The 16,743-nt window shown below is 48.0% G+C and overlaps 1 protein-coding gene across 3 annotated transcripts in view; it reads left to right on the top strand.

The window, feature by feature from the left end:
- LOC147718601 (uncharacterized) overlaps positions 1-16,743 on the top strand; it is a 408,142-nt gene that overhangs the window by 210,829 nt on the left and 180,570 nt on the right. For all 3 annotated transcript variants that reach the window (XM_086918560.1, XM_086918561.1, XM_086918562.1), the window contains one exon: positions 2,381-2,571. In XM_086918560.1, the coding sequence (XP_086774686.1) occupies positions 2,381-2,571 (191 nt within the window). The remainder of the gene's footprint in view (positions 1-2,380; positions 2,572-16,743) is intronic.

Genomic DNA, 16,743 nt, shown 5'->3' with positions numbered 1-16,743 from the left:
GATTCAGTTTTCCAACAACCGTGTAACATGACAACTTTGCTCCTCAGATCAAGAGTCAATCTCTAGGGTCGTGTGAAACAATAGACATGTATTTCACTCAGTCAGTCTAGTGCAGTTTACTTTCACGAGATGTAGAGAATAGAGAGACGGGCGTTTGTCAATAAAGGTTAACATTTATTGAACAGTCTTTCTTCTCGTACAAGAGAAATGTATTGCCACAATTGCAATAATTGTTATTATAAAAAGTACGTACATTAAGATAAGTATTGCGAAATAGAACTGTAAAAGCATTGATATGGTTTCTTAGCCATACAATGGTTTAAAAGTAATAAAACATATATACAGTCATATATACATTAGGCTAACATACTCAACTGGTGCTTCTAACTAAGCCTACCCCAGTGTGCCTGACCTAAGCCTAACATGTGAAAAGGGGAGTAAGTAAGTAGCTTAAGTTAAGTTGGTTTTGCCAAGGTTTGTTTCAAGAATTCTCGTCTAAGGGTTTAGTCAACACCATACCTCTGAATAGAATGATGGAGGATTGGTATCTCCTTCAGGGGTCTCTCTCGATATCCCAGTCACCCACGAGGGTAAACCGGAAGCGCCGGGACTGGATTTCTCTGCACGAGAAAGGCAGCGGCTTCTCTTCAGCGCGTCGAGGAAGGAGGGGGGACAGCGTCCGCGGGTAGCTGGAATCTGCTGGATGTCTTTCGCAGAGGGACGGCTGTTCAGCTCCTTAAGCGTACTGCACCATAGGTCGCGCTTTGGCGGCGATAATGGTATCAGCAGCTTCACCACCACAGGATAGCAGGCTGCAGCGACAGAGTGCTAGATTTACCAACACAGGGTCATGCAGGCAGCTGGCATCAGCAACAGGCAACGAACATTGCTTAAGGCAACGTTGGTAATATTTATACCTGACAGGTGCCGGGTTTGACGCAAGTTTGCTGGACATAAGACGTCAATTAAAGATGTCACTAGGGAGTGATAGTTATCAGTTGCTCATTAGAGTTCCATTACTAATCAAAACATAGCAAGCGGGGATTTCCAGGTTTGCTAAGTTTTTATCTTGTTGAAGAACTCGGAGTGTTATCTAGGAATATCAGATAGTGACTGCTGCTCTGTCATTGCACTAATTGGTCGCAAAGGAAGTAGCAGAGAGTCATGCTGGAATGTGGCTCTGTTCATGTGAGGCCAGAGATGACTTTTCAGAAAATCGCACTTGAACGGTTATGCCCATATAGGGAATAAAGGGATTTATAGCCGAATAGGGGCATAAGGTCACAGTATCGATCAGGAACCTAGATTAACACGCAACACACCGACATACACTTTTAGACACACCTCCCGCCACAAGTTCTAGAATTGCGAACATTAGAGCTGGGGAGCTACGTTCGAATCTCGCATCACCTCAACATCCTGTGATTCCAGGCAAATCGCTTTGTCTCCCTGTGCCTACCACAAATGAATGTGTTGTTCTGTAAGGTAAATTGTGCTCATGCCATGTTGTCGAGTTCGCGCTATATAATATTGCAAGAAAAAATAAAGTAGGGACACTCAAGTTCACACACCACTGAACGCACACTCTTAAGTGCATCAGGAGTGCACTGTGAATCGGAGCATTTCACAGGCCTGTCACAGATAAGAAATGCTATCAAAACGAAATCCTACAAAACAATATACTACTGGCCGGCAGCAATTCATACCCGGACAACGTTGGGTCGGGCTGCTAGTATATATATAAAATCATTCATTAGGACTTTCTATCAACAAGTTTTAGCATGTATATATTTTTACCAATAGGATAGCTGGGGTGTAAACAGACTAATAAAAGCAGGTCGTAGTTGCTGCACTAACCTGCTGTAAAACAACACAGTAACTAAAATCAAGTGAAGAGTCCAGACAGGTTTGTCAGAAAAAGTACACAGTTTTTTGCCTTGAAACATTTCGGTTTTATCCTTATTTTGTTAAACTTTACCTGCAGTGAGACGGGAGCAGGGACATGAGGCAGATCCAGTAAAATCTGATTACTGTGTACATATGAAAATACTTTGGAGGCCTCAATGACCAAATGACGTTCATAAATATTTATTGTTTCTATTCAGTGCTTTATATAAGGCACGTTTCGTTTTTAAGGGCAGAGAGGGAAAAAACTTTTCAGGACCATACAATTTGATCAAGTCATGTCTGTTAAGAACTATTCTATATATGGATGTGTGTAAGCAAGCGAATAAAAGAACTGAAATTGATTCTCAAGTTAAGATCACAAGAATGATCAAACATCATAGTTGGACGAGCTAAAAGCATCTATTAAATAATAATGTCACCCAGAAAAACTGCTTTCACAGGTTTATCATTTGACCAATGTTCTGTTTACCAGGTGTTCTAGGTGGATTGAAAAAAATAAAAAATAAATTTAAGAAATCAAGTCACTGCAAACGCCCTGATGCTGACTGTCTTGATGGTGACTTTGAGGTCTGCTATAGGAGTAACTGGGATGACCGCGCTGAAGAGGAAGGTCATGGTGGTTTAGAGACAGATGGCGTATGTTCCGATTCAAGTGACTCAGAGGTTGGTTTCACTTAATAAGAATATTGTGATGTCAATCAAAATTGATCTATTTTGAAAAAGAGTTACATAAAAGGGCACATGTATATTTATTACATTTTATCTATAAATACACATTTGGATATAGAGTATGTAAAATGGGAGAAGCAGAAGAGTTTGTATGAAGTATTTTGAAAAAATCTTGTTGCTTTTCCTAAATACTCAAAACTAATTATGGTTGCAAATAATCAAGATCTTATCATGAGATTTGATGATGATCTCTTGCATCAAAGTGCTTTTTTGTTTTTGATTTTAGAAATGTGTCCGCTACTTTGCAACTAATGTTACTCCTTTGTATACAACGATTTAAGGAATTCCATTCAAAGTATGAGGTAAGAAGGAAAGAATAGGGAGAAGTACTGCTGCATGTCTAACCTTCTGGCATGTCATACACCCTAATTCAGTTTTGAGTTTCCTTTTTCAGTTCACAATATAAGAGGCTAACAGTAGTTAGAATGAGATACAAACTTTTGCTGATTCATTTCCTTGCAGAAAATTTTCATTCAGCACGCTGGTTAGCGTCCCTTCGTGGCTTACTCTTTATAGTAGGATATTCTATCACAAAAAGTGTATTAACCTCTTCCATGCTCATAACGAGCTCAGCTCGTCATGAGGCACGGTTGAGCTGCACTCATGACGAGCTGAGCTCGTCACGGCCGTTGGAACGTTCACACGCGGGGATAATTTCCATTCTGTGCTGAACGTTCGAAAACGGGTGTGGCTGTGACAAGCTCCGCTCGTCTTGAGTGCAGCTGCACTGTGCCTCATGACGAGCCGAGCTTGTCACAAGCACAGCGGCGCCGCACGCGGCCCCCCTCCCCGCACAGCGGGGGAAAACACCCAGCAGCGAAGGAGTTCAATTAATTTGTATACTACTGCTTAGAGTGAAAGTTTCTAATGCCTCCCCCTTCCTCCTCTTATTAAAAAAAAATATCAGGGTGTTCCCCCAGAATTACAGACATATTTGCACTTAATTAATCAATGAAATTGGCAACTCAGTCTTAACATATTTACCATTTTAAGCATTGCAGCTACTTGTAGTTACCCCTTTGATTGGCTAAATGCTGGTGGCAGCCTGGACTCCCTGAAAATGTAAACCTATCTACAGTGTGATTCTTTCTCCAAAATGAAAAAGAATACCCTCCGACTTTGTCACCTACTTCCAGCCAGGGCATAAGCAAAAAAGTACATCACTGAAGGCCCGTTCCAAAGTGGCTCACTGCCAAATCTGCATGTTTGCCTCTGTTCCTTAGCAGCAGCATAAATACTCCCCTTGCCCAAAGGCTGTTTAATTTTGGTGTATAGTACAGGCACATATTACATCATGTCGGTCTTTCATAACAGTAGCAGGACAATGTCAAATACAGCAGTTTGATCCGTAGCAGAGGGGAAAAAAGTCTGCCAGCTGTGGCGGTGTAAGGAAGACCTCTAAAGGTAATTGAGGAAAAAATGCATGCTCTTAAGGCAACTCAGATGTTGGATTCGATGTTTAGTAAACAATCAGCTTTAATAACAATGCGCTGTATCATCTAACTATGTCTTCCCAATTATGGCACTGCAAGTTGTAATGTGTAGGTGTTTGTCTCATGCCTCACGACAATTTCGGATGTCATGGAACCGAGGAAGAGGTGTCATGAGTTTGTTGAGTAGAATTTGTCGCTAATAATAAATAATTTCAACGGGGCTGCCAAATATCCGTAGGCCTGGAGGATGGGAACTGGAGTGTGGCGTATAACTCACTGGTGGTGTCACAGTAGGCCAGGCTCGTGAGCCAGTCTTTAACGGTGGGGGTGTGTCTATTATCCCAATGAAGGGCAATCTCCTGCCTGAAGAGCATGAGGGCCATTGTCGTGCACCAGTCGATGCGTTTCTAGAAGGTCCTATACATAACCAAGCAGGGCCATAAGGAGAGCTGGGTTAATGTCTATCTCCACCATTTGAGCCAGGCAGGAAAAGACCTGCTTCCAAGTCATGGCATTTGGGGCACTCTGGAGATCTGGTGTGATCAAATCTGTAAAGGTCGACCGGAGCAACGTAAGCATGACATAAACATTTTAAATGGATACGTTTATGGCGGTGGTTAGGAGAGATGGAGCGGGTTAGTAAACAGCAAGTGGACCATATTTGGTCCATCAAGTGACAGCCTAGGTCACTTTTCCAACAGGTGCAGAGTTTTTAATCGAAGGTGAGCAGTAAGGCCAAGCATGCGTGATAAAACTTGGACACCAAACTAGTGCCAACGTCTATCAGGAGTGTGAGTGGTGTGAATTCCTCGGGTGCTAACAGGTAAATTGGGAGCTGAGCGCAGAGTGCGCTATAAATGCATTGCTACATAAAATAGTCAATGATGTTGCAGTGGCAAAGCGGCTGTCTGTAGAGTGGGAGAGTGCACGCCCATCGAGGGATAGATCGCCAAATATGTGGATGGCATAGTGTGCTAGGGTACGTTTGACCAAGATCTCACGGGTGACAGGGAGCCACGGGTTGTTGGCAATGGTTAGGGAGGGGAAAATAATGATGTGACTTTATCGTGAACGAACACCGGAAAGCTATGCAGCCCACAAGAACGCCACCTGCAGACACCACCACCTCGTCAGATCCGCCAAAAGGGCCTCCTTCAAAGACCGCCAAGACAACAACGCAAACAACAGCAAAGAGCTCTTCAACATTGTGAAGGAACTCTCCAACCCTAGCATCCCACCATTACAAAACCTGTGCGACTTGATGGCCATCTTCTTCCACCGCAAGATCGCACACATTCACAACAGCTTCAACACCGCAACCGCCCCTGCAACCACTGAGACCTCAGCCCCCACAACCACCATCTGCACAAATCGCCTGCTCTCCTGGACCAACATCAACGATGATGACACCATTAAAATCATGAACACAGTCCACTCCGGATCCCCAACAGACCCATGCCCACACCACATCTTCAACAAAGCCAGCACCACCATCGCACCCCATCTCTGGAAAGTCATCAACATCTCCTTCGAGACAGCGACCCTCCCCAGAGAGCTGGAAGCACGCCGAGATCCACGCCTTACTCAAGAAATCCAAGGCAGACCCCAAGGACCTCAAGAACTTCCGACCCATCTCCCTGCTCCCGTTCCCAGCAAAGGTCATCGAGAAGGCCGTCAACAAACAACTGACCAGCTTCCTTGAGGAGAACAGCATCGTAGACCCATCCCAGTCCAGGTTCCGCACCAACCACAGCACCGAAACTGCCCTCATCGCCGCCACCGATGACATCAGGGTCCTGCTAGACAACGAAGAAACCGCAGCCCTCATCCTCCTGGAACTGTCAGCTGCCTTCGACACGGTCTGCCACCGCACACTACAAACACGACTCCACGACGCCAGAATCCAAGAGCAGGCCCTCGACTGGACCACTTGCTTCCTCTCCAGCAGAACACAGTGCGTCCGCCTCCCCCCCCTTCCACTCCGGAGCCACCGAGATCTGCGGCGCACCCCAGGGCTCATCCCTCAGCCCAACGCTGATCAACATCTACATGGCACTGCTGGCCCACGTCGCCCGACTGCACGACCTCAACATTATCTCTTAAGCCGATGACACCCAGCTGATTCTCTCCCTCACTAAGGACCCCCACACCGCCAAAAACAACCTCCACGAAGGAATGAAGGCCGTCGCCGACTGGATGAAGAACAGGCGACTGAAGTTGAACTCAGACATGATGGAGGTCCTCATCCTTGGTTCCACCCCCTCGGCCTGGGATGACTCCTGGTGGCCGACTGCTCTAGGAACAGCCCCGACACCCACCGACCACTCACGCAACCTAGGGGTCATCTTCGACTCCACCCCCTCCATGACGAAGCAAGTCAACGCCGTCTCCTCCTCTTGCTTCAACACCCTCTGCATGCTCTGCAGGATATACAAGTGGATCCCCACCGAAACGAGAAGGACGGTCACCCAGGCCCTCGTCAGCAGCAGACTGGACTACGGAAACGCCCTCTACACAGGAGCCTCGGCCAAACTCCTGAAGCGACTCCAATGCATCCAGAACGCCTCAGCACGCCTGATCCTCGACATCCTTCGCCGCACCCACATCACACCCCACCGGAGAGACCTTTACTGGATCCCTGTTGACAAGAGGATAACTTTCAAGCTCCTCACCCACGCACACAAGGCACTCCACAACACCGACCAGCATACCTCAACAGCCGACTCAGCTTCTACACCCCCACCCGCCAGCTCCGCTCTGCCGACCACGCCCTCGCCGCTGTCCCCCGCATCCGAAGAGTGACCGCCCTGGCAGATAATTCTCCCACCTCGCCGCCAAGACATGGGACACCCTCCCCATCCACCTACGGCATACCCAAGACCTACTGACCTTCAGAAGACTCCTCAAGACCTGGCTCTTCGAACAGTAGCAGCTCCCCTCCCCCCCTTAGCGCCTTGAGACGCTCACGGTATGTAGCGCGCTTTACAAATGCTATGATTGATTGATTGATTACGCAAATGTTGGAGTTTGTGCCAAGCCCAGCATGTGGTTGATAACGGTTGTATATCCATAGTGTCTAAAGGGAGACCTTTGGCAGGAGAAAAGCTAATGGCACTGGTGCAGACTGGTGAATCTTTGTTCTGCTGTATGGGAGCCTGGCATCCCTATGAAACCAATTTTGAGCATATTGGCACTGTGCTACAAGATAGTGCAGGCGAAATGTGATCCCCAAAACCTCCCTTCCTTCTCATATGAGAGACGAGTTCCAATAATAACCCTCATTATAGCTGGAGGCAGATCCAGTGCTCCACCTGTGTGGTCAATGTGTTGATTGCGGGACCATAGTTCAGTCGGATTATCTGTTATTTATTGCTGTGTAAATGAACGCCTAGCTACTTAACAGAGCCATCGCACCAGGTTAGGGGGAAGTCGCATTGAAAGTAGTGTCAGTCAGTGGGAAGAGCTCGGACTTGATCAGAAGCCCAGAGTGGCCCCTAAAGCCACCTCACGAAGGATGGGGGCTAGGTTCCCTTCCAGTAGGTGGATAAACAGCAGGATGTCATCTGCATACAGAGAAGCAAGCACCAGTCACGGGCGGAACTGTAGGCTCCAGCGCATGTGGTCCTGTTGCAAGTGATGGACACTTCACTATAATGAATAGTAAGGAGGATAAAGGGCACCCTGCCATGTGCCTTGGGTAACGGGGAATGAACTGGTTAAGGCGAAGTTAATTCTGAGAGATGCTGTGGGTGCAGAGTGAAGGAGACTGATCAAGGAGAAGGTTCCTTGAGGGACAACTACTTTACACAAGGTGGCATATAGGAATGGCCATTCTAATGAGTCGAACGCCTTCTCTGCGTGAAGGTGGGCCTCAGTAGCCGGCACCTCCGGGGAAATCATGTTGAGGACTGAAAATACTGTGCGTAGGTTTAAGGAGGTAGAGCGCTGTGGCACAAACTCAGATTGTGTAGGGGAAATTATTTGGTCCCTTAGTAGTACAAGGCATTTAGAAAGCACCTTGGGTAGGATTTTATTATCGAAGTTTAAAAGTGACAGTGGAAGGTAAGATTAGCAATAATGAGGCTCTTTGCCTGGTCTGAGGAGTAAGGTTATAACTGCTTTCCTTAGTGCACAAGGAGTATCCCCGTGTTGATAGATTCCATGTAAATGGCTAACAACTGTGGTAGTAGGATGTGTTTGAAGCGTTTATAGAAGTCCCCAGTGAAACCGTCCAGACCGGGGGCTTTGGAGCCATCAAGGGAGTCAATTGCCTGAACAACTTCATCACTGGTGAGGGGCTCACTGAGGAATTGTTGTTGTGCTTTGGTAAGCCACACCATAGCTACCTCATCGAGGTAGGCGAAATGGGCTAATAACTCACTGGAGAGTCTAGTGGTGTAAAGGTGCAGTAAGCACCAGAGAAGGGTGTCTAGTACGTCAAAAGTGGAGGTCACCCATGATCTGGAGTCTGTGTGCAACTCAGTAATATAGAATGTGTCCCTGGGGGGGAGGAGGCAGGGAAGCAGTCTAGCTAATGTGCACACGGGACGTTCACCCTCCCCATACTTGTGCGCCCTGGTATAGTTCCAGAGGAGCAAAACCTTGTTGTCCGCCAGGTCACGGTACTTTGCAAGGAGTGATGTGCATTTAAGTGAATATACGGTGTCAGGGTGCAGTTGTTTATCTAAGTTAAGCTCAGCAAGAGCTTTCTCCACACGTGCCAGTTCCGTCAATACTCCAGATTGTTGCGAGATGCAAATACCTCTGATCTAGCCTTTAAATGGGTGGTCACGGAGCACTTGTTGAGTCCGAAATAGTCTAGTACCGAGTCTTGTAAGGTGGAGCTAAATAGCACATCTTGTAGGGCTGGTGTGGGGAATCGCCAAGGACGGTTCTGATTACCCCCGAAGGGGAAATGAAAGGTGGAGAGGACCGGGTGTTAAAATGTCTTATCTGCGTTGTTTATATATTATTCTGCATAAGTTAGCATTCCCTGCACCATTGTATGTCTCTGTGCCTCTGCAAAAAGCAGCCTTGGTCATTTTTGTTTCCTTCCAGGTTGGGCCGTGCTGTACTAATGAATACACACTTCTTATTAGCACATACCTTTCCCTCTAGATAGAGGCTTGCTCCGACTAGTCCAGCGATGGGCGCAGGCAGAACAACCTTGGCATAGAGATAGTGTGTGCCCGGTCCCAGGATCTAAACTTATCCTTCTGTACCTCCTTTGAGTAGCTGCTTCCGTCTGGAAATGTCCAGTCTGGGCACGCCTTCATTGGTTCTGAATCGTACATAATGTATCACCATGTTTTCTGATGTTAGTACTCTCTGCAGCAGCCCAAGCGACTGGGCAGACCGGGCTCCACTCTAGTGTATCTGAATAAACATATCCTTGGTTTGTATTCTCTAATGTCTGACAACTCGTCATTTGTATGGAAGGCTGAGAGGTGGTCGTAAGTGACCCAGGTGGCCCTAATCGGGTCACTTCCTTCACTGGGCATGGTCAGAGAGAGTCCATGGTAGGACCGATTCCAGCCAGGGGTCCAGTGAGGCAGAAAGAAAGCAATAGTCAATACAGGTCCATGTATAGTGAGGGACAGAGTAGTAGGTGAATACCAGGGAGGAGGAACCCTGCAGACACTAGGGGGCCCGGAGGGTAAAAGTATTGTAGATATTATTTAGGATGAGGAGTGAGCGTGGGCTGCGAGTTGGAGAGCTCTGTTTTGTCACGGGATCCATTCATGAGGAGATTGATCACCTTCAAATATGAGGTGGCCAAAGTACAGTAATGCGTTTTGTGTGTGGAGCGTCCCAAAAACGTCAGGGGAGTCGACGTTTGGCGCGTACACATGAGCCAATAATACAGAGTTGCCTGTCAGTGTTCCAGTCACTAAGGCTTACTGTCCATGTTCTTCAAGCACAGTCGTCTTCGTGCGTAAGGATACCCTTTTATGGATCAAAATGCAGATCCCTCTAACATAGGTACTGTAACAGGAGAACTACTGGTGAGACCCCCAGTGAGAGGTAAAAGGTGGATCTCTTGTAAGAAGGCAACTTTGGTGCTGTGTAGTGTGAGGTATCGCTAATTTTGCTTACCCTTGCTGGGGTTGTTAAGACCGCTAATGTTCCATGACAGCCTTGTGCATTCTAGATAGTGTAAGTCATGTGCGTGTGCAGGTCACATCTGTGAGTGCATAAAAGACAATGGGACTGTGCATTCTTGTGACAGATATCTCAGTCTACCTGGGAAAACAGCAGCACTGAACATAAACATTATCTCAAATCCCCCCCTCCCACACCAGGCAATATGAAGGCCAGCGGATACTGAAAGAACTACCCAACAACTAAAAGAAGAGGAAACATAAACATTACTGTGTATACCACTGGGGGGTGGCAATGCCACGGGAGTGGCATCGGAAGTTTTGTGGATCAAAAGTTAACATGGTGTGAAAGGGGTCCGTAAGGTAACAACAAATGGCTCTGGGATCATTTGGTCAGGTCATCAAGGGTGAATCAAGCATATCACAGTTGGTTAGAAGGCAAAGGGCCTGCAAGTGCAGTCCGGGGAGAGCCTACCTAAGCCTAAAAGGAAAAGGTCCACACTGACATTGGACTGGACTGGGTTCCGGACGGTACCTTTTGGGAGTAGAGCGTCTCGTTGGTGTGCGATCTTTAGTGTACTGTTTGCCAAAGTCCTGGGCAGCTGCCAATGTATCGAAGAATCTGGGCCTCCTGTCTCACATCACCTTGAGGATCCAGCATGCCGAACTGGAGGCCCAGCTTCCGAAGTCAGATTTTGACATCGGTGAAGTTACGGCGAGCGTCCTGCACCACCTGAGTGAAAATGGGAAACCGGGAGAGCTCAGTGCCTTGCCAGCGCAAAAGGCTATTTACTCGTGCCAGTCTGAGAGCAACATCATGATCTCGAAAATTGAGCAACCTGGTGATGATTGGCCTGGGAGAGAAGGCCCATGTTGGGACATGGCCCCAGGGAGTGGTGGGCATACTCCACCACATAGGCGGTCGTGAAGTGTTGCCTGCCCAGGGAATCCTATAGTAGCCGCTCCACAAAGCGATCCAGGCACCCGGTGCCGGTGGCTGCCAGAACCCCCAAGATGCGAAGGTTATTACGGCATCCCCTGGCCTCTAGATCCTCATTCATAATAGCCATCACTTTTAGCAGTTTCTCTATTTTCTCAAGGCGTTTAGTAGTTTAAGATGCTCCGTCTTCTAGGTCAGAAACCTCTCGTCCGCCGCATCCAACCGGGTGGTTTGTCTTTACAGATGTTCTGTCAGGGTGCCAAGTCATCCGGCCAGGGCATTAAATTTGCCATCAATGGTACAAAAGCCGTCTCTCAGCTCTCCATTATGGCGTCTGTCCTAGACAGGTGTTTGGGGTCTGAGCCCCCTGCATCGCTTGGTCCATCACGGACACAGGTTTCAGGATGTCTCATTGTCAAGGTTTGTCAAATACGAGCTCCTGCTGCTTGGGATCTCTGCAAACCACAATTCGATGTGAGATGGTGAAGAGGGGTATTGTGATGTAAGGTGCAAGGGGTGGGTGCACCCATCCTCATAGCCTGGGTTGCGGAGCTTTAAAGAGGTATCTTCCTGGTTGGCCTGTGGGCCGGAGCGGCCAGAGATGACGGACAGATAAAAGCCAATGCAACGTGGGTGGGTTGGGGGGGGGGGCAAAGCACTGGGCCAGCTCAGGGCCCGCAGAGCCAGGTTGACAGCAGGTAAGTTGCGGTTAAAATTCCTCAATGGTGTCCTCAGGGGTCTGGGCACTGCACCCCACAGGAGGCAGTATGGTGCACGAGGGTGAACACAGGCCGCCAGGAGGTGCTCCCTCACAATGTGTGGCGAAGCAAGCACACAGCGCTCCGCACCCCAAAGAGTTTGACTAGGCCTCAGCCCCACACAGCAACTTGTTATGCGGGGATGGGGCAAGCTAGGAATAGGGGGCTCCAACATAGGGCAGTAGCAAGACAGCGGCTTGCCCTCCAGAGTGGCGTGCACCCAAAAAGCTGTCACAATAGACTCCAGGGAACAGGCTATTCCCCGCACGCCCACCGATACCACGTGGATAAATAGGGCATGGGGTGGAGGCCCAATAGGCGGCAGCAGAGAAAGGTCCTGGGAGGCTCCTCGTGGCCATCCCGGCGGCAGTCGCCTACGGTGTGAGAAGTGTGAGGGCCAGGATCCATGCACCAAGGGCACGCTTGGCGCTAGCTACCAGTGGGAAGGGGGTGGCCCCGGCTCAGTGGCCGGCCCGCGACCGGAAAGGCCCTCCAGACGAGAGCAAAAATCGCCTGAATATCGCAGGCCTGTGCCCCGGATGGACGCAGATGAGGGCCAGGCAGCAGCCCACCAGTCGTGTCGCATGGGCTTGTATGGGAAGGAGAGAAAACCGCAATCCAGCGGGTCTGGTGGCCCCGAACCTCAGGCTTGCCCTCGGTTCCAGTCACCGCGGGGCATCAAAGATTAGGCCGGAAAAGCACACTCGCTCACCGTGCCCATTGCTATGAGCCCTCAACTTCGCTTCAACGGCTATCAGCACAGCAAATGGGAGTCTTAATGGGTACAGCTGGGAGTGGATCGTGCAGGATAGAATTAAGGGCCCATTTCTTCATTTTCCCCAAAAGAGGTTGCTGGAGCTGCAGTTGTACACGGCCATCTTGGTCGGCAGCCAGGCCACACCCCCAACTACAATTGAGAATTCATCTGGATTTTTCTAAATCTGTAAACACAAAATAATTTGAATTCAGCAACACCAGGATGTTCTGTTACACTTCTGATAACATCATCAGATCATGTATATGATGACTAATTCTGTAATCTCTGTAAGACTGATTTTGTTTGAGAAGTTGTAATAGAACTATTTTCAAGAAATAAGCCACATTTTTCATGATCTAGTCACTCCCCAGAGCTGTAGGGGTGTGATTTCTAACTCCCTGGACTTGGTAGCATACAGCTGCACAAATTAGAAGTTCAGTTGGACTACAACCTGCACTCAACCCACTAAGTCATACTGTGCCTGTAGTGTCCCTCTAAATGAGTTCAGGGACACAGAGTAACTCCAAACCCTCTTTTGTAAATGACTACCACTCACAAGATAGCATTAAGAAGCAAGGGATAAGACTTTAAAATGTTTATTTTACAAAACAATAGTCTAGCGAATAAAATCGGAATGATTAACAACAGAGGATCAGAAATGAAATGCAGCAAATTGTGACCTGGCCAGCGAATATAATATGAGCAGGCTGTTACATCCTGACTTCAATGTAATGCATGCCCTGCCTGTAGAATCTTACAGTGATGACATGGTTTGGAATGTTGTGAGTCAAATGAGTCATAGTTGACTGGGCTGAACTGCCTGCTGGCTGGTCCCACGCTGTCCTGCCGTCCCCATTGTGGAGTCTTCTGCTCTTACGTCTGTGGCACTCTCAGCTATGTCTGTGGTCACTTTGGTGCACTGACTTGCCGTGAGCCACCCGGCGCGACGCCAACAACGTGCCGCCGGTTTGAGGTCCTATTAGACCTGGCATCATTGGCGTGAGTCTCCCTTCTATTTTTAATGATTGCCTCCTCTGTTTTTGATATGTTTTTGCTGGTTATATGGTTTGGGCACAGCGCCACTGCTATTCAGTGCCACAGTGCAAGTGCTCCCTATGTTAAATTGATGTACTGATTAGTGACTCCATGATTGGGTTATTTGATTTACTTGCCAGACCCTAGTGCAGTGCACCATGTGTGCCCAGGGCTTGTAAATCAAATGCTGCTGGTGGGCTTGCAGCACTGGTTGTGCCACCCACAGAACAGCTTGTAAAGTGTGTCTCAGGCTTGCCATTGCAAGGCCTGTGTGCAGTCTGTGACTGCCATGTCGACTTGGCAAGTGAACCCACTTGCCAGTCCCTAAACCTTCCCTCTGCTTCATATCAGACACCCCTATGGTAGGCTCAAGGGCAGGGTGCATTGTAAGTATAAAGTAGGACATGCTCTGGTGTGTGTAGCATGTCCTAATAGTGAATTACAGCCATTTTTGTTTTTCACTATTGCAAGGCTACCTGTTCTCCATAGGCTTGAATGTGCAGTTAGATTATTACATTCTAATAATCCTAACTGACTCAGGGAACATGGTAGAAATTCGAATTTTGTATGCAAATAACTCAGAATAATAAAATACATCTTTTAGTAAAGTTGGTTTTAATATTCTGTGTTTGAAAATACCACTTTTAGAAAGTAGATATTTTCTTGCCTAACTGTCCAGGCCTGCCTCTGCTAGGCTGTGTCTTCCTAGTCTGGGTTTGTGAGTGACAGGGCTGGGGGATTCCAGGAGACAGTCTGGGGCAGCCCAGTGGTGAATAGAGAGATCTGCATCTAGATGGGAGGGGAGGAGTTGCACCTGGTACCTGAATAGGGCTGGGCCTTCCCTCTACAATGCTGGCGCCACCTCCTGTGATTTGTCTGATCTCTGCCCTGCACTATGAAAGGAGAGAAGGAATCATGTCAACAAAGTGCTCAGGAACTGGTTTGGACTAGGCAGAGGCCTCTCTGACTTCAGAGAACAAAGGATGTTGGGGTATAAATATTGGGACCCAGTCCCAAGAACTTTAGATCACTTCTGGAACAAGAAACATTTTGCCAAGGAGAAGAACCAAAGGAAGCTGCAGGAGTTTGGACTGCCCCTCTGCCAGTGTGGTGTTTGCTGGGTTGACCTGCAGTGGTTGCTTCATTGCCAAGGAAAGGAGAAGGAACTTTTTAAGGACTTTCATCATCTTCAGAATATTCTCCAAGGGCTTGAACTGTGCTTGCCTCCTGCTGATGTCTCAGGGGAAAAAGACTTCACCTCCAGCTCCCCCTGTGAATTTCCTTGCAGGGAATTCTGTGTACAGACATTTCCGTGTCGCTGGAAGCGCGACGCATCGAGAGGAAGCGTTTCACCGCCGCAGTTGAAATCATTGCATTGCCGGAGAAGTGTGCCGCCACCGCATCTCCCGGGAAGCGTGTGTTCATCAAAGCTGCCTGCTGTCGCATCACCGTAGAAGCGTGACGCCATCAAGAGAGTCGCCATTGCATCACCGGAGAAGCGTGTCGCAGGGCTTGTCGCGGCTCCAAAGTACAGAGTCGTCGCAAGGCTGCCAGGGCGTATACGCATTGTCATCGCATCAAGGGCGCCATATTCTCGCATCGCAACCGGATCATCTCCTCGCATCAAGGTGCCATCTTGCGCATCGCAACGGGCCCGCAGGCCGGGAATCTACGCATCACCGCACCGGTAAGGATCACGACGCGTCCCCTACTCTGCGCAAGCTTTGAGGCACAACGCAACCTTTCCCCCGGATCATGGAACCGACGCATCTCCACTTTTGCAAGCCTTTTGTTCACTTTGCGTTACACATCCAGGTACTTTGTTGAGAACTTTGTCGCATTTATCAACAACTTGAACTAAGCAACTTTAATCATCTTTTAATCAACTTTAAGTACAGTACTGTGGATTTTTGTTGTTTGTGGTCTTGTGTTAAGTCTATATAAAGAATACTTATTTTTATAAAACATGTGTTGTGTCCATATGTAGTGTTTTCACTGTATTACTGTGTATATTCACAAATGCTTAACACACTGCCTCTGAGATAAGCCTGTCGGCGCGAGCCAAGCTAACAAGGGGGTGAGCAGGGGTTATTTAAGAGCGTAATCCCCTTATCCTGACTTAGAAGTAAGGGTCCCTATTTGGACAAAGGTGAATACCATTGCCAACTAGAGACCCCAGATCTAACATTGGTGCTCAACGGTGAGGATTTGGACCTGCATTTGTGTTTCATATACAGTAACTGGTGTACACTACTAGTGAGTGCAGACCAAACGCAACCACATACTTTTTTGGTATGCTTTTTTTTTCCTTGGACTGTAAGTGTGTCCTGAAAACTCCCAAATCTTACTACCATGGGTAGACCAGCATCTGTTGTATCTATGGATCTTGAATTTGAGGAAGAGAGGTTGGAAACCTACACTTTGAAACAGCTCAAGCATCTCTGCAAGAAATTGAAAGTTGCTACACCAGGCATTTCTTAAAAGGATGCCTACCAAAAGGCGCTGAGGGCCTGGGTAGATGCAAGAAATGTCCCTGATCTTCTGGTTGAGCCAGTTGCGGATGCAGATGGGCAACTGGATAGGCCAGTGTTTCCAGCCAGGGGAGGGGTACCGTCCCCACCTGGCAGCAGTATGTCTTTCAAAGACCTGTCCCCCAGAGAGCTGAAAGACAGGGAGTGAAGTAGGGCACACACGCTGGAGATGGCTAAGCTTAAGATGGAGAGTCAGAGGGAAACAGAGAATAACAATTTGTCCTTGGAGAGAGAGAGAATGAGAATGGAACATGAGAGAATGTTGAGGGAGTTAGAGATCCAGGCCAAGGGCTTAGAAATCAGTCCCCCTGGTGGCAGTGCACCATCTGTGCCTTCAGAAGGCAGGGTACATATTCCCAAGGATGTCATCAAAGATTTCCACAATAGTGAAGTTATTGGGAAGTGGTTTGTAGCCTTTGAGATAGCAATGTTGGCCCACCGGGTCCCTGAGAAGGAATGGGGAGCTGGGTTGTGGGGCCGCTTTTTAACTGAAGGTAGGGATACTTTGTTAGACCTGCCCAGTGAGAATAGGATGTCTTATGCCCACATGA

Source organism: Lissotriton vulgaris, chromosome 4_1 (assembly GCF_964263255.1).
Source record: "Lissotriton vulgaris chromosome 4_1, aLisVul1.2, whole genome shotgun sequence".
Lineage (NCBI taxonomy): Eukaryota > Metazoa > Chordata > Amphibia > Caudata > Salamandridae > Lissotriton > Lissotriton vulgaris.
Note: the sequence above shows the minus strand (reverse complement) of the source record. Positions and strands in the feature narration are given on the sequence as shown.